Source organism: Mastigoproctus giganteus, chromosome 6 (genome assembly GCF_048544385.1).
Source record: "Mastigoproctus giganteus isolate SK-2022 chromosome 6, ASM4854438v1, whole genome shotgun sequence".
In the NCBI taxonomy this organism is placed as follows: domain Eukaryota; kingdom Metazoa; phylum Arthropoda; class Arachnida; order Uropygi; family Thelyphonidae; genus Mastigoproctus; species Mastigoproctus giganteus.
Genome location: NC_143580.1, coordinates 20,649,441 through 20,672,401, shown reverse-complemented (window position 1 = coordinate 20,672,401; position 22,961 = coordinate 20,649,441). Strand labels below are relative to the sequence as shown.

Genomic DNA, 22,961 nt, shown 5'->3' with positions numbered 1-22,961 from the left:
TTGTAGCTTTCGGTGTCCGCCTCCTTTCCCAACAAGAAATAATACTTGCGCAGCATATCCTTAAGTATCATTATTATTATTTTAATTCAATGGTTGGTGTATTAATGTAATATCGTGAATATGATCTAAATCGCTGATGCATCTGAAACAACAATGTCACACCAACATTAGTGGTACGATTCCTCCTTTTCTGAGGTTTCGTCTATCTGTATTTGATTCCCCATGGGCTCACATCTAGTGAGTATGGGCTTGGCACATCCAGGGTCCCAAGCTGGATATCATCATTCTTCTCTTGGTGATTCCCTTCTACTTCTCTCTCTCTTTCTCGGGGATTTTCAAAAATGGTTTTTTTTTTTTTTTTTTTGGCTGGTGCAGCATAAGCCTCAATCTTCCTTGCACGGTATGGATAATAATAATAATAATAATAATAATAATAATAATAATATATGCCTACATGTGGTTATCATTGCGGTCTATGAAAACTTCAAACGGAGTAATAGCATGATGGTTGTTGTTGTTGTTGTAGGATTTTAGGAACATCGTACATATATTATTATTCCATGTCCTGAAGTCGATTTTCTGTTTCTGGACGAAAACCCGAGTTTCCTGGAGAAAGAACCATGCTAACCTCGCGTGAGACCGACTAACAGCCACGTTGTACCAAAGGCCTATAAAAATTCCTCACGTCATCGACAGGACTCAAACTCAGATCTTTTCCACCTGGTGTGTGTGTGTGAGGACAACGATTCTTCCAACTGTGCTACCGACGAGAGAGCCCGGGGGTTGAGTTCTAGACATAACCATAGTGGATTCAGGGCATCTTCCTGAAAGATTCCTATCCTGAAGGGAATCGGTCTGGTTGTGATGTTCCTGACCTTCATCGTGGCACTCCATTTTTCCATGTTTGCTTCCAGAAAGTTTGCCACTCTCGGATTGACTTTGTAGATCTTCAACGTCTCTGTTAGCCGGCGCCTGGGGCTCGGAGTCAAAGGCCTTGCGGCGGCGATCGATTTCAGCCGTGTACAGATTGGAGTGCATCTTGTAGGCTTGCTCTATAACTGTGGCATCAATGATTAACCGCTCCTTTCATTTTTGCACACCTGCTTGCATTCCTTCTGCTGTTTGGTCATGATATTCTGGCTCTCCAATTGATCTGATATCTTCTTAGTTATGCAACGGGTCAGGATCTCATACATTGTTGGGAGACAGGTGATCGGCCTGTTTTTCGCGGGTTTCTGTATTTTGTTACTTAGCTTTCAGGTACAAGATATGATTCTTTGAATGAGAAACATTGTGATTGACTCTGGATGACTTATCTTTCAGATGAACTGCTTTTCTAGGTGCTTGTGTGTGTGTGTGTGTGTGTGTGTGTGTGTGTGTGTGTGTGTGTGTGTGTGTGTGTGTGTGTGTGTGTGTGTGTGTGTGTGTGTGTGTGTGTGCAAGTGAGCTTGTAGCATTAGTTGTGGATGTTATCTCTTCCTGGGAGGGTTCGCCAGTTGTGGGATTTCCTGATCGACTGTTGTAATCCCCCCCCCCCCGTCCCCGAGTCTCCCATTCTGTCATCTCCTGTACTTCCTTGGTTTTCTTTCCTCCATTCTAGTTCTATGCACGGTGCTGGGCTGTTATGTCTTACTTTATTGCTCCATATGTTGCCCAAGAACTCGATCGCCTTCTGCTCGGGTGATCCGGTTCCGTTCTGTCCAATACTCCTGTATACAGTCCAGAACATCAAGAGCCGCCCTTCACTATTGAGGAGCTACACACCGCAACTGATAGACTCCGCAACAATAAATGTCCAGGACCGGACCTACTCGAACCAGAGATTATAAGGAAGACTGTGGAGCATTCCCCATACCTCATCCTCGACCTGTTCAATCACTGCCTGCAGACAGGAGTCTTCCCATCCGATTGGAAGATAAAGTGTAAAGTGTGTTTAGGGTCAAGTGGCACCAGGGGTTTCCCCCATCTCCGCGTAATTTACTTTGTGGGTGAACCAGTTGACTGGAAAAGCCAGAGATTCAAAAGTGTATGGACTTTGTATATGTGTGATGCCTTGTACCGTTGTTCTCTGGTCATTTAGCCGCCAGACCCCTACTGAGGCCCGACGTTGTCCCACTTTCGCCCCGTGGAGGCAGACCAGGTACTCACTAGTATATAGTTCACTCTGGCAGGTCCTGCCACCTAATTTCCTGAGATTTCAGTGGCTAGGACCTAAAATATAAAAAATAAATAAAAAATATAAAAAAAAAATCGCGTACGCGTCGCGGGGAGTGCTAGAAGTCCAAAATGTTGGGCAAAATTAATTTAGATTGGCGATTTTAGATTGTCTGGGGCATGTTGACGTTGCTGTCAGATAGAGTGGGGTGAAGGCTGAAGACTGGGGGGGGGGGCAGATAGGCAGAAATATGGAGCCGAAAGGAAGGCAACTCCAGTTTACACCAGTTTTCTGGTGGGGCATGGGCATGCCCCACCAGAGGGAAGAAATAGGGTGGCAGGGGAGAAGGGGACAGCAAACTGTCCCCTCCCCACTCTGCCAGGAACAGGTAAGACAGTGAGCCAAACAAGGGAGCTGACTCAGGTTGCCAATGTGGCCTGTGTGCATGAGTGGGAGCAAACCAGACCGTAGGGTCAGGTCCATACCATCCAGAAAAACTTGAGGCCCAGCAGAGGCGATCCAATGTTGGTTTGGCTGAATAGGTTGTGCAAAATGTCACAGATGGGAGTCAATCATGGGACTGTTGTCCCGTCCGTTAGTCAATGTTCTGGGAAGTGGAGTTTTGTCACTTCTCATAAGAGTTCCAGTTTTGTCTTGCATGAAGGATCAAGCAGTGAAACCTGACATCTGGTTGGGGGTCTCTGAGAAGCTTTGTTTGACACATCTATTCGAAGTTTGCAGGCAGAGGAATGGTCAAGCGTCTAGCATACAGGTTCTGGGCAAACTTGGTGAATGCTATATATGAGGCTTCATCTTCCAGTAAGTAGTGTTCCCGGTTTTTGGGATTAAGGCGCACTTGAATGATTAATTCAACACGAAGATCTTCATAAAATTCGCAGTCATACATCTGGTTTCTCCAGGTCTCCACAGAGCCGCATGCACACATTGGGTTGTTTTCGAGTCCGAGAAGGTGTAATTTGTGGCGAATCGCTCCATGTCCTGTTAGGAGATATGTTCTGTACAATCCAGGGCAAAGCCATACCGGATACTGTAGGTATATTTGTTGTAGATCGGGGAGGAACCTCCGCGTGACTTCCCCTTTTGTGGAGGTCGTCCAGTGCTGCTGCTGCTGCCATATTGATCGCAAATAGATCTGGAGTCTTTTCTTCTCCACTGTCCGATTTGCAGTTGACTCTGTGGTGTGATCCTGGAAGGTAGTTGGATTTCCGCGTCTAAGCTGCTGTAACATACCTAGGCGAATCACTTCAACATCAAGAGGGAGGATCCCAGTGAGTACTTGCAGCGCATGAGTAGATGCGCTGCAAGTACAGTGCGGCATGCTCTGGTGAGGGTTAATAAAATCGGTCGGTGAATGATGTTGAGTAGCCGACGATTTACCGCTGTAGAGGCCTAATGATGCCAGACACCAGAAGCACATGCAATCGCAGGGATAATGGCTGCTTTGTAAAGTATTGCTAGGGTTCTTCTTTTCAGCCCCCAGTCGCGGGGGTAATCCTGGCAAGCATGGCAGCATAGTTTTTCATTTTCTTCTGGATGTGTTTTAAGTGGGGTGTAAATGATAATTTCGGTCCAGGATCACCTCTAGGTACTTGAGTTCTGTGGCCAACTTGATCGTTCTGTTGTAGATTTTTATCTGCGGTGGTCTGGTAGGAGTTAGATATCCCTTTAGTAGGATAGATTGGGTTTTGGTGGCAGAGATATTAAGGCGATGAGTTTCAGTCCACTCTCTTAGTGTAGGAAGTGCTGAGTTGGCAAGCGTTTCCAGTTGTGCTCTTGAAACAGCAGAGAGGATTAGGGAGAGGTCATCTGCGTATGCGAGCGCTTGCACGTCCCCCGAATTCAAGAGAGAGGAACTCATCCAGCACGTAGTTCCATAGGAGGGGACCCAGTACAGAGCCCTGAGGGCAGCCACTGTGTACCTGGCCCGATTGGAAGATAGCTAACATACGCCTGATTCTGAAAAACCCAAGTCTCCAGAAATCCCATATTCTTATAGACCGATTGCCTTGTTTTCTGTGCTAAGCCAGCTTTTTGAATACCTACTACACAGTAGAATTACAGTACATTATAATGCAGCAAATTTATCCTCTACAAGTCAATATGGTTTCAAACAAGGATGCTCTACAGTTGACGCACTCCAGAATATCCCTACAACTGCCACAAACTCCAATAGAAAATATTTCCTGATTATTCCTTATTGCCATAGACTTTTCTGGGGCGTTCGACTCACTCTGGTGGCCGAGCGTCCTCAGCCGACTAAGACGTGCCTGTCTTCCCGGAAACCTTTATAACACCATAAGAAGCTACTCATAGCCAGAGAAATAATTGTCAATGCACCATACTGCAGAGTCAAACGCCAGGTTTACAGGGGTTGTCCCCAGGGCTCGGTGCTGGGGCCGCTCTTTTGGAATGTTGTACTTGATGACTTCCTCAACACTAACCTGAATGAAGTTATCTCCCAGGCCTATGCAGATGATCTGATCCTGGCCGTGTCTGCAGACTGCAGAGCGCAGCTAGAAAATTCTGCAAATCAGGCTCTCTTGATATTACAAAACTGGGCAAGGGATCATAATCTTCAAATCTCTTTAATGAAGGCTAATTCCATCTTACTGAAAGGGTCCCTCAGAAGACGTCCACAAATCAAGATAAACGAGACCACAATATGTTTCACTACTGAACTGAAATATCTAGGAATAATCCTGGACTCAGGATTTACATTCCTCCCGCATTTGAAACACCTGCAGACAAAGTTAAGGAACTATACTGCCTTGGTCGCCAGAGTTACGCGTCGGATTGGGGCCTCAACCGCCGCACTCTCTCGCTGTTCTACAAAGCAGTATTTCTACCGGCGATTACATACGCTACAGGGATATGGTATCCGAGAACAAAAATAGCAGTAAACAGAAAGAAGCTCGAAACTATTCAAAGATTTATCCTCCTCACCATTACCAGTGCCTGTCGTACTGTGAGCACCCATGCCCTTCAAGTGCTGGCAGGCACCATTTGGACCTGGAGGTGATACGTTGCGGGCTCCTCTACCAATTGTCAAAAGGCACATGGGTGACGTTCATGGACCACACCATTGATCCCACACCACTGGTACATGCTGGGGTAGTCTACTCTATTGACCTCAGTCTTTCCTAGCTATTCTCCCCCTAGCCTTCAGTCTCCTCCCCTCGCTATCTGTATGCCAGCGCAAGACCCACACCAAAATTTCAGCTTCATTAAATTATTTTTCTCCCTCTCCTCGGCATTAATTCTCATACGCAACCCCTTCAAACAGGGAAACATGTATGTGATCAACATACAATGTACAAAAATTATTTTATTTTATTTTATTTATTTATGTTTTAATTAATTTATTTATTTCATTTTTATTTTATTTTTATTTTTTATTTTTTTAGGTTCTTGCCATTGAAATTTCAGGAAAATAGGTGGCAGGACCTGCCAGAGTAAATGCAAATTACTAGGTACCTGGTCTGCCTTCACGGGGCGAAAGTGGGGCAAAGTCGGGCCTCAGCAGGGGCCTGGCTGCTAAATGGCCAGAAGAACAACGTACATGACACCACACATTTCAAGATCCATAACTTTTAAATCTCTGGCCTTTACAGTGAACTGTAGCACCACACAAAGTAAACTACGCGGAGATGGGGGAAACCCCTGGTGCCGTTTAACCCTAGATACACTTTACACTTTACCATTGATCCCACTAATAACTTGATTGCTGAAAAGAAGCGCCTTAGCCTCCATTTACAGCAGATATGGCAAAATAGATGGACTAACTCTACTAAAGGAGATATCACTAGGAAATTTATTCCACATATCAACAATGTATATCCCAAGTCTCCTTCATAGTTCTCTCCCAGCCTGTACACAACTTTCATGCTAACAGGTCACGGATCCGTCAGAGCCAAACTCTCGAGTCTTGGAATTATTGATGATTCCCTCTGCCATTGTGGAGAGCTGGAGAGTTGGTCTCACCTAATGTATGACTGCCCTTTGTATGAGGACCTTCGCTGCATTCTAATTACCAGAATTGACTTCAATCCAAAACTCCAGGAACATTACTTGATGGACAGCGACAGAGAGTACAAGGCCTTTTCGCAATACTGCCAGGAGCTCTTCACAAGAAGAAAATCCCTACCGCTGGAACGAACGTACACCTGATTAACTCGACTTTCCCAAATTCAAGTTGGACTGTCAACGACTACCATCGTTAATGGGATAGGACCTCTGTTCCATGAACGACAACACTGTTTCGGACCTTCCTGATTTAGTCTCTTTACAAACTGTGATATTACGCAGCTCTGCTGAATCAATTTCAAGCTGGACAGTCATTGACTACCATTGTTATTGGGACGGGACCTCTGTTCCATGAATGACAACACTGTTTTGGACCTTCCTGATTTAGACTCTTTACAAATTAAAATGGGACCTCTGTTCCATGAATGACAACACTGTTTTGGACCTTCCTGATTTAGACTCCTTACAAATTGTGATATTATGCAGCTCTGCTGACCCAGTGACCAAATGGACAGAAGCCCTGAAAACGCCCCCAAGTCAGACTGCAGTGAACATACATCTCTAATTTTGACTTAACAAAAGGGACAAATCCGCGGTGAGACCCATACTAGTGACACAGTCTAGTGATAACCACACACTTGACGACCAGACTTCCTGAAAGCTTCGTAGTGACAAGTATACATCGGGCGGGACACATTACATACAGTCCCAAGTGTGACAGCCTTGCCAGACTCTGAAAAAGAAGACTAGATGGGATGGGACCTTCGTCCCAGCTATGACACTCCAAAGCACAGCTCAGCTGCTGCCATTAAGCTTTCTTTGCCACGCTCTCTTGCGTGGTTCTTTTTCTCCACCACCCAGGCAGGGGGGGAGGTTACCCCTGGTTGCCTGCCCCCTCACTATCCCTCTTTTCCCTCTGGTGGAGCATGGGCCTGCTCCACTGATTTGGGGGGTCATCTTCTCTTTGTACTCCTTATCTCTGTCTTTTCCCCCAGCCTTCAGTCTCCCTCTCCCTTCTCTAACTTATAACCAGCGTCTGAACCATCTCTAAATTGCCTGAGTCCTACACCCAAAAACAGTTGCATAATTACTAATCCTTTTGGCTGACCCCTATCTGTAGCGTTTTTTTTTTTTTTTTTTTAGGTCCTAGCCACTGAAATCTCAGGAAATTAGGTGGCAGGACCTGCCAGAGTAAATAACTATAATAGTGGTGTACCTGGTCTGCCTCCAAGGGGAAGAGTGTGGACAACGTTGGAACACATTAGGGGCCCAGCGGCTAAATGACCAGAGGAACAACGGTACACGACATTACACATCTACAAAACCCATACACTTTTAAACCTCTGGCATTGACAGTGTTCTGTTCCCCACCCACAATGTATACTACGCAGAGATGGGGGCAACCCCTTGTGCCGTTTGACACTAAACACACTCTACACTCTACACCCTACTCCTGTAAAGGCTCTTTGATTTTCATCGAAGATTCGGTTGTTTATTTTCCTCTCAGAGCTCTCTTTGTATCGGCATAGTCTCATCAGAGGTTTTGGTGTAATGTGTCTAATATTCTCCTGTTCTCTGATTTTTGGTCTCGGTTTGCTTTGGACGTTGTCTTTCTTGGAGATGCTCTTCACTTTTCCAATAAACTCCTTACTCCTGCTATTCTGTTGATACTGGGTCAATTGGCCTATCTTGACTCTTAATTCTTCCATTTTATACTGAAGCCTTCTTTCCCAAGCGGCCTGTTCCTTTTTTTTTTTGTTGTTTTTTGTTTCTACTTGTCTCTCATTTCTCTTCTATTTATTCTAGTGGCTGTTATTGCTGTGTGGATGGCCTCTAGCGTTGAGCAGTTGTTGTCGAGATAATGTTATATATATTTTCTTGCGGATTGAGGTGGTCTGCGACTTGCCACAGGATCCTATTTGGTCTCTGATTTGGTACGGCGTGGGTCTTTGTGTGTTTCATTCCATCGAATTCTGTTAAGCCTTCTTCTACTCCACTTCTGTTCTGGATATCTTAACATCATCTGTTTCCATTTCAGAGTCTGCGTGGGTAACACAGTGGCATTGTCACCATCCTCTACACACCGGGTGGAAAAGGCCCGCGTTCGAATGCCGTCGATGACGCGAGAAACTTTAGTTGGTTTTTCACTCAGTGGCTGAGTTAGTCGGTCTCAGGTGTAGATAGCAAGGTCCCCCCAGAAACTGGGGTTTTTTCTGGGGGGCAAAAACAGGCAACGGGTCTCGTACACCAATGTCTTCATTTGACCCAAGCAGAAGAAGTCCAGGGATGATGGGTCCGCCGATCTAGCAGGCCAATGAACCAGACCACCACGACCTATCCAATGCTGTCCAAATGTAACGTTTAGGTGTTAGCGGACGTCATTGGTGTAATGTGGGGGAGCCCCATCATGCTGGAACCACATTGAGCGGCGCAACGACTGAGGAACATGTGCTTCTTCAATAAATTCGGGCAGGACTTGCTGTAGAAAGATCAAGTATGCCCTACCGTCCAGACGAGGGGGCAGAAGGTATGGTCCAATGAGGTGGTCTCCAACAATGCCGGCCCAAACATTGACAGAGAAAAGGCGTTGAGTTGCACGTGTTCACGTACCATGGGGTTCTCCAAAGCCCCCAAATGGGCGTTATGTTGATTGAAGGTTTCCTCTCTTGTGAAACTTACCTCATCCGTGAACAATACGGACGCAGCAAATGCGCTGTCGGCCACACTATGTTGAAGAAACCAAGTAGCAAAAGTCCTCCGGAGTGGATAATCCACAGGCTCCAATGATTGGACGCGTTTCAGATGGTATGAACTCATTTGGTTTGTTGACAGTACCCTCCATACAGTGGATTGGGAAATACCCAATCGTTGGCCTATCGCTCGAGTACTCGTACTCGGATTGCCTTCTGCAAGACGTAAGACATTCTCCTCATTGTCTGGCGTCCTTGTCATTCGCTCTCGATTCATGGTACCTCTCGTGAAACAACCAGTCTCACGTAACCTTCTGTGCACACGTGCGAAAATCTTTTGATAAGGAGCACGCCTGTTGGGGAAACGTTCCTGGTACAAGCGCAGAGCGGCGCGCCCGTTACAGTCTACAGCTCCATACGCGAGGTGCATGTCGTCCAGTTCAACGTTTGAATACTCGTCCATCCTACTGCCTCGGGAACCGGTTCGCAAATGCTGACTTCCAGCGGGATCGCTGTTCACTCGACCTCCCGTTCAACGTCCTCTACTGCATGACGAAGGCATTTCGGAACCTGCAATGCTATGTGATTCCGATTCGTCTTTGTGCCCCCTACATCTCCTGCAAGTTTGTCGCACTGGTAGTGAATCACCCTGTATAGGCTCACAATAGAGAATACACGCTCAGTGCTCACTGAATTTTACCACCTACCTAATACTGTGTTGGGCCATTATTCACACAGATAACAGCTACTGTTCTCTTAGGCATTGAATCCAGATGTCTGAAGACGTCTGTAGGGATCTGCAGCCATGATGCTCTGCAAGGCTTTCCGCAGTGTCAGTACAGATGACGGTTGCACCTCCATATACGCCTCACTCCCAGTTCCAAAACATCCCTCAGGTGTTCAATAAGATGACGTCAAGTGAATTTAGGCCAATCAAGATGGCCGATTCTTCACTGTGTTCCTCGAACCACTCGTTCACACTGTGGGCCCGATAACACAGTGCATTATCATCTTGAAAGTTCCCATTTCTGTCCGAGAAAAAAAATGCAACATGTCAGGGAACACATGGTCTCATAAGAGCTGCTGGTAGACATCACCATTGAAACGATGGTCTCAAAGCACCATGGATCCTAGTTCTTGCCAGAAGATCATGCCCCTATTAAGCAACCACAGCCACCTCCTTGAACAGTAGGCACCATGCACGTTAAATCAATGGCCTCCTGTTGTTTTCTCCCTTTGCGACGGCGTTCTTCAGCGTGTTGCACCAGATATTTGGACTCATCCGATCAACTCCCTCGTTTCTAGTTCTCCAGTGTCCAACCACCATATTGTTGACACCAGAGAATTCGCTGTGGATGATGATCAGTGGCGAGCAGAGAGTGTCTCTTGGGTCTGCTGTGGAATCCCATACATCTGAGTGTATGGAGCATCGTCATTTGGGACATTATTCCTGGATTCTCCAATTTGCATTGCAATGTCAACTGTCGTAACATCCATCTTGCATAATCCTTTTCAGTTTTGTCAGCAACAGGTGGTTTGGCTCATTCAACACTTTAAGCACAGTGGGCTTTGAGCGACCGACAAGACGTGCTATTTCCGATATGGAAGCACCCAATGCACGCGCTCCTGCAATCTTGCCATTTTGAAACTGCATGATACGTTTCACAACTACTTCTTTATCACTTTGACTTACACGACTAGATGAAAATTGTCACTGCTCTAGCGTATGAAGCTGTTTGGCTTTTTATATTGTGAGCTATGCAGCATAGTCCATTACGGATGGGATGGTCACAATTTAGCGATCTCTGAGTGTAAATTTAAATTGAAAAAGAATGGTTGAAAAAATAGGTGCGTGCGTGCGTGTGTGTGTGTGTGTGTGTGTGTGTGTGTGTGTGTGTGTGTGTGTGTGTGTGTGTGTGTGTGAATTTGTTGTTTGTCTTCTATCAGAGTGTAACTGGTTCAGTAGCACATCATGTTATGGTGAAGTTGACCTGGACTTAATTGGGGAAGGAAGAAAGATACATAAAAAATATAAATTATATTTCACCATGGCTCAAGCTAATGATGTCATGCCACTGAATTAGTCGTTGGAATAAGCTTCCACCTATTGTCGTGACGGTAGGAAGTGTGAACACACTTATAGAATGAATAAAAAAAAATATTAGAAGAAATGGGGAATTAAGTGAGTAAAAGTTATTTATTTTTATTTTATTATTATTATTATTTCGTTTTATTTATTTATTTTTTTTGGGGTTTTTGCTGTAAAATTTGTCTTTTTTACATAATTTTACTAATAGTACTAATACTCATATATAACGAAACAGGCCTACGCGCTCTGGATTCATTGAGGAATTTATTGTAGCTTAAACATAGAGCGTACAGATAAAGCAGAAATATATGAGCTTTCGGCTATATGGTAGCCTTCGTCAGAATTAAAATACATGAATGGCAGTTGGAATGAAGATGTGCACTGCCAGGTGCGTGAGACGCGAGGTTTAATTGTTTGTTGACGTCTGTGGCTGTGACGCATGATGACGTGGCCAGCGCTTGTCCAATGACAGAACTACTGACTCTGTGATCGGGTTGACTTGGTAACCACTGTTCCTGTTTAAGGATTTATCCGAAGATTTTATATTTAATGATTCCAACCAGGTACGCTTTAGGTAATGGTGGGATCTGTCTACCACCACGACATCGCGGTGTGGGTCGATGTCGTGGTGGGTTGTCCAGACATGTTCGGCGATAGCTGAGTGTTCTATATCCGCTAAACGGATCGCTCTTTTGTGCTCCGAGAGACGTTTCTCGAGTCGACGTCCAGTCCCTCCGAAGTAGCAGCTAGTGCAGTCACGGCAAGAGATGCGGTAGACTAAACCGCTCTGCAGAAGGGTGGGGACAGGTGTTTTCACGTTGGAAAGGAAAGAATGCAGTTTCCTGCCTGGGAGCTGGATGCACTTTATTCCGTGCGTTCTCAGGATTCTGCCGATCTGTTGTGACAGGTTGGGGTAGTATGGGATGAATGCCCTTGTGGATGGCTCGTCACTGTTGGTGTTGTAGCTGGTCGTCACGATGTCACGTGTCTGTAGATCACACCTGTCGAGGACGTCAATGGGGTAGCCACACCTCGTAAGGTCTACTTTGACCCTAGTGACCTCTTTGCGTCTTTCATCAGCGGAGCTGGAGTGTGTCCAGGCGCGAGTAAGCAAGGTTCGGGCCGTGGAGAGGAGGTGGCCTCGCGCGTGTGCTGACCGGAAGTTGGTAAACTGGCCAGCACACATGGGCTTACGATAAACTGTAGTCCTCAGGTATGTGCCTTCACGTCGGACAAGTGTGTCTAAGTATGGTAAAGAGTTGTTCGACTCCAGCTCAATCGTGAATTTTATGAAGGGCGATAGTGAGTTGAGGTATGATAGAAGTCGCTGACCTGAGTCTCTAGGGATGACCACGAACACATCGTCAACATAGCGACACCAAAAGGCGATGTGATCAGGTGCGTGTGCAAACGCACGTCCCTCTAACTCCTCCATCACGATGTTTGCTGTGACTGAGCTGACCGGGGAACCCATGGCCGTGCCATGTATCTGCTGGTAGACTGAGTCATTAAATATGATCGCACCCCCTGTTAAGCACAGTCTGAGGGCGGTGGAAATGTCATCGGGTGTGAGACCAGTTCTTTCGTTGAGGGTTCTATCATTGTCCAAGAGTTGTTTTGCACAAGAAATGGCAAGTTCCACAGGGATGGAGGTAAAGAGCGATATGACGTCGAACGATGCCATAACTTGATTCTGCGAGATGGATACAGTGCGAATCCTCTTTATGAATTCAACACTGTTGGAAACGGTGTGGGTGGTCTTGCCAACCAGAGGAGAAAGAAGTCTCGAGACAAATTTAGACAGCTCGTAAGTCGGTGATCCACAGCAGGATACAATTGGTCTCAGTGGTGTGTCTTCTTTGTGCACTTTCGGTAGGCCTTAAAACCGTGGGATCTGACATCCGGAAGCACGGAGGTGATTACGGGTTGACTGTGTGATCTTCCCTTGTTTCAGCCAACTGTTGACGAGGATATTCACCTCTGATTCCCATCGTTCTAAAACTCTGTTGGGGTTGATGGTCAGGGGTTTGTATACAGTAGTATCCCGTAAAAGTAGTAGCGCTTTCGCCATGTAATCAGTGTGATCCATTACAACCGTACGGCGGCCTTTGTCTGCCGGTAGAATGACGATGGACGAATCCTGTTTCAATGCCTTGAGGGCAGAGAACTGTGTACGGTTGAGGTTAGAAGAGACGGGGCGAGCACGGTGTAGAACTGCTGCAGTCTTCAAGCGGATTGTGTTGGCTACATCTTCTGGGAGGCGTGATAAGCTGGCTTCCACACCTAAGGCGATGTCGGTGATCGGCGGGTGCTTAGGAAGAACGGCAAACGTCATGCCAAGAGTCAATAAGTTTACTTGGTCCGCAGATAACTGTTTGCTGCTTAGGTTCAATACGAAGTCCGTGGAATTAGTGAGAGGGGTATTACATTGGCTGCGCAATTGACGGGATTCATTAATCAAATTACAAAACTTACGTTTCTGTCGGGTACAATAAAGATCTGATTCTCTGATGGCCTGGTGACATAAAGTGTTGACCACATCGGTGTAAACGGGATCGGGAATCAGAGTCTTAAGGTCGGCTAGTAGGGTTGCCTTGCTCGCTGAAGCACGTTGTATGTCATGATGGAGGCAGCCGATCCATATACGTAGGGTTTTGAGGCCGAAGTTCCGACAGGCACGTCTCATGCGCTCATTAGAAAACGGTTGTTTGTAGCGAAACCCTTTCGGTATAATCTCGTTAGCTTTGCACCTATGCGCAAACCTCAGGTGTTGTCTACTACGGGCTATGAAGATAAAATCTTTCTGTAGTCTCACGACCATGTCGTATGCTGGTTGGCCAAGAATAGTACGAACATAACGAAACAGGCCTACGCGCTCTGGATTCATTGAGGAATTTATTGTAGCTTAAACACAGAGCGTACAGATAAAGCAGAAATATATGAGCTTTCGGCTATATGGTAGCCTTCGTCAGAATTAAAATACATGAATGGCAGTTGGAATGAAGATGTGCACTGCCAGGTGCGTGAGACGCGAGGTTTAATTGTTTGTTGACGTCTGTGGCTGTGACGCATGATGACGTGGCCAGCGCTTGTCCAATGACAGAACTACTGACTCTGTGATCGGGTTGACTTGGTAACCACTGTTCCTGTTTAAGGATTTATCCGAAGATTTTATATTTAATGATTCCAACCAGGTACGCTTTAGGTAATGGTGGGATCTGTCTACCACCACGACATCGCGGTGTGGGTCGATGTCGTGGTGGGTTGTCCAGACATGTTCGGCGATAGCTGAGTGTTCTATATCCGCTAAACGGATCGCTCTTTTGTGCTCCGAGAGACGTTTCTCGAGTCGACGTCCAGTCTCTCCGAAGTAGCAGCTAGTGCAGTCACGGCAAGAGATGCGGTAGACTAAACCGCTCTGCAGAAGGGTGGGGACAGGTGTTTTCACGTTGGAAATGAAAGAATGCAGTTTCCTGCCTGGGAGCTGGATGCACTTTATTCCGTGCGTTCTCAGGATTCTGCCGATCTGTTGTGACAGGTTGGGGTAGTATGGGATGAATGCCCTTGTGGATGGCTCGTCACTGTTGGTGTTGTAGCTGGTCGTCACGATGTCACGTGTCTGTAGATCACACCTGTCGAGGACGTCAATGGGGTAGCCACACCTCGTAAGGTCTACTTTGACCCTAGTGACCTCTTTGCGTCTTTCATCAGCGGAGCTGGAGTGTGTCCAGGCGCGAGTAAGCAAGGTTCGGGCCGTGGAGAGGAGGTGGCCTCGCGCGTGTGCTGACCGGAAGTTGGTAAACTGGCCAGCACACATGGGCTTACGATAAACTGTAGTCCTCAGGTATGTGCCTTCACGTCGGACAAGTGTGTCTAAGTATGGTAAAGAGTTGTTCGACTCCAGCTCAATCGTGAATTTTATGAAGGGCGATAGTGAGTTGAGGTATGATAGAAGTCGCTGACCTGAGTCTCTAGGGATGACCACGAACACATCGTCAACATAGCGACACCAAAAGGCGATGTGATCAGGTGCGTGTGCAAACGCACGTCCCTCTAACTCCTCCATCACGATGTTTGCTGTGACTGAGCTGACCGGGGAACCCATGGCCGTGCCATGTATCTGCTGGTAGACTGAGTCATTAAATATGATCGCACCCCCTGTTAAGCACAGTCTGAGGGCGGTGGAAATGTCATCGGGTGTGAGACCAGTTCTTTCGTTGAGGGTTCTATCATTGTCCAAGAGTTGTTTTGCACAAGAAATGGCAAGTTCCACAGGGATGGAGGTAAAGAGCGATATGACGTCGAACGATGCCATAACTTGATTCTGCGAGATGGATACAGTGCGAATCCTCTTTATGAATTCAACACTGTTGGAAACGGTGTGGGTGGTCTTGCCAACCAGAGGAGAAAGAAGTCTCGAGACAAATTTAGACAGCTCGTAAGTCGGTGATCCACAGCAGGATACAATTGGTCTCAGTGGTGTGTCTTCTTTGTGCACTTTCGGTAGGCCGTAAAACCGTGGGATCTGACATCCGGAAGCACGGAGGTGATTACGGGTTGACTGTGTGATCTTCCCTTGTTTCAGCCAACTGTTGACGAGGATATTCACCTCTGATTCCCATCGTTCTAAAACTCTGTTGGGGTTGATGGTCAGGGGTTTGTATACAGTAGTATCCCGTAAAAGTAGTAGCGCTTTCGCCATGTAATCAGTGTGATCCATTACAACCGTACGGCGGCCTTTGTCTGCCGGTAGAATGACGATGGACGAATCCTGTTTCAATGCCTTGAGGGCAGAGAACTGTGTACGGTTGAGGTTAGAAGAGACGGGGCGAGCACGGTGTAGAACTGCTGCAGTCTTCAAGCGGATTGTGTTGGCTACATCTTCTGGGAGGCGTGATAAGCTGGCTTCCACACCTAAGGCGATGTCGGTGATCGGCGGGTGCTTAGGAAGAACGGCAAACGTCATGCCAAGAGTCAATAAGTTTACTTGGTCCGCAGATAACTGTTTGCTGCTTAGGTTCAATACGAAGTCCGTGGAATTAGTGAGAGGGGTATTACATTGGCTGCGCAATTGACGGGATTCATTAATCAAATTACAAAACTTACGTTTCTGTCGGGTACAATAAAGATCTGATTCTCTGATGGCCTGGTGACATAAAGTGTTGACCACATCGGTGTAAACGGGATCGGGAATCAGAGTCTTAAGGTCGGCTAGTAGGGTTGCCTTGCTCGCTGAAGCACGTTGTATGTCATGATGGAGGCAGCCGATCCATATACGTAGGGTTTTGAGGCCGAAGTTCCGACAGGCACGTCTCATGCGCTCATTAGAAAACGGTTGTTTGTAGCGAAACCCTTTCGGTATAATCTCGTTAGCTTTGCACCTATGCGCAAACCTCAGGTGTTGTCTACTACGGGCTATGAAGATAAAATCTTTCTGTAGTCTCACGACCATGTCGTATGCTGGTTGGCCAAGAATAGTACGAACATAACGAAACAGGCCTACGCGCTCTGGATTCATTGAGGAATTTATTGTAGCTTAAACACAGAGCGTACAGATAAAGCAGAAATATATGAGCTTTCGGCTATATGGTAGCCTTCGTCAGAATTAAAATACATGAATGGCAGTTGGAATGAAGATGTGCACTGCCAGGTGCGTGAGACGCGAGGTTTAATTGTTTGTTGACGTCTGTGGCTGTGACGCATGATGACGTGGCCAGCGCTTGTCCAATGACAGAACTACTGACTCTGTGATCGGGTTGACTTGGTAACCACTGTTCCTGTTTAAGGATTTATCCGAAGATTTTATATTTAATGATTCCAACCAGGTACGCTTTAGGTAATGGTGGGATCTGTCTACCACCACGACATCGCGGTGTGGGTCGATGTCGTGGTGGGTTGTCCAGACATGTTCGGCGATAGCTGAGTGTTCTATATCCGCTAAACGGATCGCTCTTTTGTGCTCCGAGAGACGTTTCTCGAGTCGACGTCCAGTCTCTCCGAAGTAGCAGCTAGTGCAGTCACGGCAAGAGATGCGGTAGACTAAACCGCTCTGCAGAAGGGTGGGGACAGGTGTTTTCACGTTGGAAAGGAAAGAATGCAGTTTCCTGCCTGGGAGCTGGATGCACTTTATTCCGTGCGTTCTCAGGATTCTGCCGATCTGTTGTGACAGGTTGGGGTAGTATGGGATGAATGCCCTTGTGGATGGCTCGTCACTGTTGGTGTTGTAGCTGGTCGTCACGACCCGAACACGGCCCGAACCTTGCTTACTCGCGCCTGGACACACTCCAGCTCCGCTGATGAAAGACGCAAAGAGGTCACTAGGGTCAAAGTAGACCTTACGAGGTGTGGCTACCCCATTGACGTCCTCGACAGGTGTGATCTACAGACACGTGACATCGTGACGACCAGCTACAACACCAACAGTGACGAGCCATCCACAAGGGCATTCATCCCATACTACCCCAACCTGTCACAACAGATCGGCAGAATCCTGAGAACGCACGGAATAAAGTGCATCCAGCTCCCAGGCAGGAAACTGCATTCTTTCATTTCCAACGTGAAAACACCTGTCCCCACCCTTCTGCAGAGCGGTTTAGTCTACCGCATCTCTTGCCGTGACTGCACTAGCTGCTACTTCGGAGAGACTGGACGTCGACTCGAGAAACGTCTCTCGGAGCACAAAAGAGCGATCCGTTTAGCGGATATAGAACACTCAGCTATCGCCGAACATGTCTGGACAACCCACCACGACATCGACCCACACCGCGATGTCGTGGTGGTAGACAGATCCCACCATTACCTAAAGCGTACCTGGTTGGAATCATTAAATATAAAATCTTCGGATAAATCCTTAAACAGGAACAGTGGTTACCAAGTCAACCCGATCACAGAGTCAGTAGTTCTGTCATTGGACAAGCGCTGGCCACGTCATCATGCGTCACAGCCACAGACGTCAACAAACAATTAAACCTCGCGTCTCACGCACCTGGCAGTGCACATCTTCATTCCAACTGCCATTCATGTATTTTAATTCTGACGAAGGCTACCATATAGCCGAAAGCTCATATATTTCTGCTTTATCTGTACGCTCTGTGTTTAAGCTACAATAAATTCCTCAATACTCATATATACCTTTATGGAGTCAAACTAAAGCGAGAAAAGCAACAGTAAATATGTTTTTAGTATTATTGGTATTAGCAATGACAAATGAGGCAAAGAAGCAAGCTTATACAGCACTAGCCAAAAAAAAACCCCGCTTCCTTCTCTAATAGTTTGTTTAGTTCTTCCTTAAATTCGTTCAACCTACCCACTTTCATAACACATCAGATCGAAATTTGTTCCAACAATCAGCTACCTGCTAGCTGAAAGCAAATTTTCGCACATTTATCCTGGAACTATCCTTCCTCAATTTAAATTTATCACTCCCATGGGTATTGTTTGCACAAGAGTAAAGATACCATCAGCATTACTCAATCCATTCAAAGCCAAATCATCAAAGATATACTAATATACACCAAGAAAACTTAGTCATGTGGTAATTGTTTTGAGAACTTTTTAACAGAGTATCTTAACGAAAAATTTAAATACAGTAATGCGAAATAGTAACGGCATTCATTCAATTTGTTTGAGTAGTAACATTGATTGGGTATCTAGCGTCTGCGATGCCATTAAGGGGAAGTTGACTTCTGTCTGATATCTCTTCATAGTACCGATAGAGGCGCTGTAATCACTTGTACTAATCACGGTCGCCGATGTTTTGAGTTTTAGGCTTCAGATTACTATTTATGTGTTTACCTTAATGTAGGTGTCGCTATCGTATTAGTGAAAACATGATGGAATCAGGAGAGGAAGAGTTGCAGGATGTCAAACCTCAACTTCCAGATGAAGCCGAGATTGAAAAGTTTGATTATAGTCGAATGACTAATATGAAATTTGAAATCAAAGTTGAAGTTGTAGAGACTGAGGGGGAAGGATCCAAATCTGAAACCAATGAAGTTATTGATCCGTATGAAAAGAAATATTACGCTCTCCTTAGGCGATATGAAAACATCCAGTTGGTAAGGTATTTAAATTTATGAATCTGATTTTAAGTATGGTAGTATGCGGTGTTTGAACTAGAAAATATGAACAACCCGTTCGTTAATATTTGGAAATATAAAAACAAATTAAATATATATATTATCAAAAGTTTTTCTAACACGTGTAAACATTATACACCTGTATATAATTCTCTCAGAACCAATGAAACCTGGTTTAATTGGTTCTGACATTAGAATTCCCCCATGATCTTAAGAGAGAAACTGTAACTTCTATATTATTTATTGGTTTGGTACAATTAGGCCCCAAAACAATCCCAATAACTAAATAAAATTGGCTACCTTTCGGATTTCAGTATCAAAATTATAATCAGCATTGACGTGGGTAGGGTCAGCAGGTACATTGTACCCCCGATGCTGAAATCTGGTATTGTGGTGCTTTTTAGCATTAGGCAATTAGTTGGCGCACTATGGTCATAGTTGCCGATGCGCCCAATAAATCCCGAAACAAACAAACAAACAATTAGGCAATTAGCGCCTTTTTTTTTTTTTTTTTTTTTGTGAATGTACCTGCTGACAAAAAAATCCTGGCTAAGCTACTGATCATTAGGTCTGGATTTTTTGGTTTGGGAGGAGTTAAGTTTTAAAATTTGACCATAGGAAACCAAACTGTACCATTAGAGAGATGAGTTGTACTACACTGAAGAATTCTATCTGAAGTAGGTCTAATTGTACCAGTTGTCTTTCAAATACCTAAACTAATTAAAATTTCTACTTTATGTGGAAAAGTGCCTTTATTAAATCTTTCCGTTATATCTTTTGTGGAAAAGTATTATTATAAGACTAGTTATTCTGAGTTTGAAAAGAAATATGCCCTATTTTTATGAATTGTAATCACTAATCATGGCTACCCCCAAGTCGAGAGGCCACTTCTCCATAATTCAGGGGCATTTAATAGGGTATGAGCTTTAGGTACCCGTAATTCATTTGTTTAATAGGGAATGTAATAGGGATCACAGTTGTTAAACAACTCTTACATTGAGTTCTCATACTGTGTTGACAATAAGACCTCAGGGAATTTGTTGACTAACAAAATGAATTCAGGCTCTGTGACACTTCTGAAAAGTTTCACGTAGGGTTCTTATTCCTATACTCTCAAGTAGTTCAGCTACTTTCCTCAGTGACATGGAGATTAGTGCTACCATACATCATACTGCTACCTCCAGACCACTAACACAGCAGTGGTTTCTTTTCCCACTAGCAGTCCCTTTCGATATGGATTGTTCCATCAAAAGAGACTGGTTATGGGAAAAATCAGTTTTGTAATAAATGGATGGTTCCATCAATTTCATAACTGATTCTGAACTCATCTGTAAATAAAATATTGACCTATTGATCTTGGTTTAAGTGACTGACAGCCATAGAGCCTCTTTCCATTCATGTACAGTTGCCTTGAAACTTATTCTTGTAGAGAGAGCGAGAGCCAGCTTAGCTTGTTGCCTGCCAGTAGCTACCCACTGCACTTAAAAATTTATATTTGTATGCTCCAGAGCATAGTCTTGTTTAGATCCTCATATATTGACTTATGTTAAATTACATAAAGATGTCAGATTTAATCTAAAAATTTATGCATTTATGTAATTTAACTTTTGGATATTAGCATATTTATAAATATTACTGAAGATGATGGTAGTTCTTTTTCATTATATTTCATACATGACAATATAGGGATTGTTGCAGAAGTGGAAAAGTAGTGGAACAGGACAAAATAATTTCATTACAAAAATTTTATCCCATAGGAGGGAAAAAATGTACAATGAACTTGTATCAGTATGTGGCATTTCTTGAATGTCCAGTTTCTCTGATATTTCCTCCTGACTGACATTCTAATGTAGAATTTCCTCATTCTGATGTTGGGTTGTATTGAAATTCCCAGATTTATTTTTTGAGTACACCAAAACTTGCAATAATTTTAAACAAGCTATTAATAAATCCAAAAGAATGGAAACCTCTCTTTACAATTATGGCTAATGTAATGCTTAATGTTGTTTATATCAAGTGCACTTTTAAATGCCATCTTTTATTAAGCATGAAAATAATATATTATGTTTTTTATGCAGAGCAATGATCGACTTGTAAATAGAATCTACCATGTAAAGAAACTTCGAAGAAGACTTCAGAAAGAAAGGAGGTAAATTAAGCAATTTTTTAAATTTAGATAATCCTGAGTTATTTATTTATTTATTGATATTATTTATATAGTGAAGCTCTCTTAATATGGTTTTGATGGATACAAACAGTGGAAAATATCTTTGGAGGGAACCTACTTTTTTTTTATGTGAAAACATCTTTAGCAGTACACACTAAATTTTGAACTGAAGTAAAACCAATTTGTCACAAAAATTTGAAGTGGAAATGACACAAATTACATCACCTCCTAAATGAAGTTAATGCAGTCACTAATGTTGATTCGGTAGAGTAAGTAGTGGGCATGAGCATAAAATGTTACATCATTATTTCAGACTAAAAGTAAAACCGATTGGTAACGAAAATGTGAGTGACATCATTTGTGTCATGGAAATGATGCAAATGATGTCACCTCCTAAATAATGCTAGTCATTAATGTTGATTCAGTACAGTAAGTAGTGGGCATGAGCATAAAACGTTACATCATTCATAACTTTAGTTCTAGCTGTTCAATTTTAAAATGGTTCTGATTTTTGTCAAAGATGTTTTCACATAAAACATCTTTTGTGCGTACAGGGTACACACCTGCTTTTATTTAACATTTCATGGTTGGTTGTTGGTTTTACATTACATTGTCAACTTAGATCATATTACATCAGTGTATTATGTCTGTACAAATGTGTGTTCACAAATTGATTTTCAAATTGTACAGGCTGAGAAACCCAGAATAACTCACGGGAAACCCTTCTCCCTCTTCCTGAAATCAGCTAACTACAGTATCAGTTGAAGAGGATTTTAGAAAGTCTGTGATGGGAATCAAACTAGACCTTTCCAGACGAGCAAAGCCAGCTTCACATCCAGAATTTTTTCACTTATTATTTATTTTATTTTCATGTATTTTGTAATAGTGACCTTGGCAAGGGTATATGGTTTGATTGAAGTTTGCTTAAATGCAACATATCTATAATATTGCTATCCAAAACATGTTATAAATAGATTTAGTAATGAATTATGCCATATTTTTACATGTGTTCAAACAGAAAAAAATAAATAAATAAACATTAAAGAGTTACTATGTATATGATGATATTAAGCATGATTCAGTTTAAATTTTGTGTATAACAACTGTAATTTATTCATAGGGTAATTTTCGATTACATCAAGATTTTTCTGTATGAAAGAAAATCACATCAAAATCTTACCTTAGGTGAAAGAATTGTGCTCCAGTAGATGTCTGTGAACCGGAGCTATTGCAAGGGGGGGGGAGACAGTTAAAGAAACTGTCTCTTAATATAGTTGAAGATTACTTTTTGTATCTGATTTCTACTAGAGAGAGAGAGTGGAGGATAGAGAAATTGGTTTGTTTTGATGAGTGTTGTGATTCAATCACTACACAACTGATGTGAACAGTAAATCCACAAGTTCTAAGGTTAAGGGCCTATAGGTAAAGAAGGATGATTTATGCTCGATATAAGCCACTTGATATAAAATCTTGATCGTATAAAAATATATCAACCATATCATAAGGTATTTTACTTTTACAACATTAATTATGTCCTAAAATTTTGTTTAATTAATTAATTTTATTAATTCATTGTTCTTCCTTATATTGTAATGTAAAATAAAACAAAAAATATAATTTTTTTGTAGACAAGTGGAGTAAGGGGGGGGATGGCACATACACATTATCGTTAGACACTGAAGATACAGGTAAACCCCGATTTACACAGTTTATTCAAAAGAGCAACTGCAGAGCTTGG

The 22,961-nt window shown here is 43.8% G+C and overlaps 1 protein-coding gene across 1 annotated transcript in view; it reads left to right on the top strand.

Moving 5' to 3' along the window:
• LOC150084055 (uncharacterized) overlaps positions 1-22,961 on the top strand; it is a 56,960-nt gene that overhangs the window by 7,452 nt on the left and 26,547 nt on the right. The window contains exons 2-3 of the mRNA XM_090376103.1: positions 18,783-19,035; positions 21,135-21,205. Of these exons, the coding sequence (XP_090232229.1) occupies positions 18,783-19,035; positions 21,135-21,205 (324 nt within the window). The remainder of the gene's footprint in view (positions 1-18,782; positions 19,036-21,134; positions 21,206-22,961) is intronic.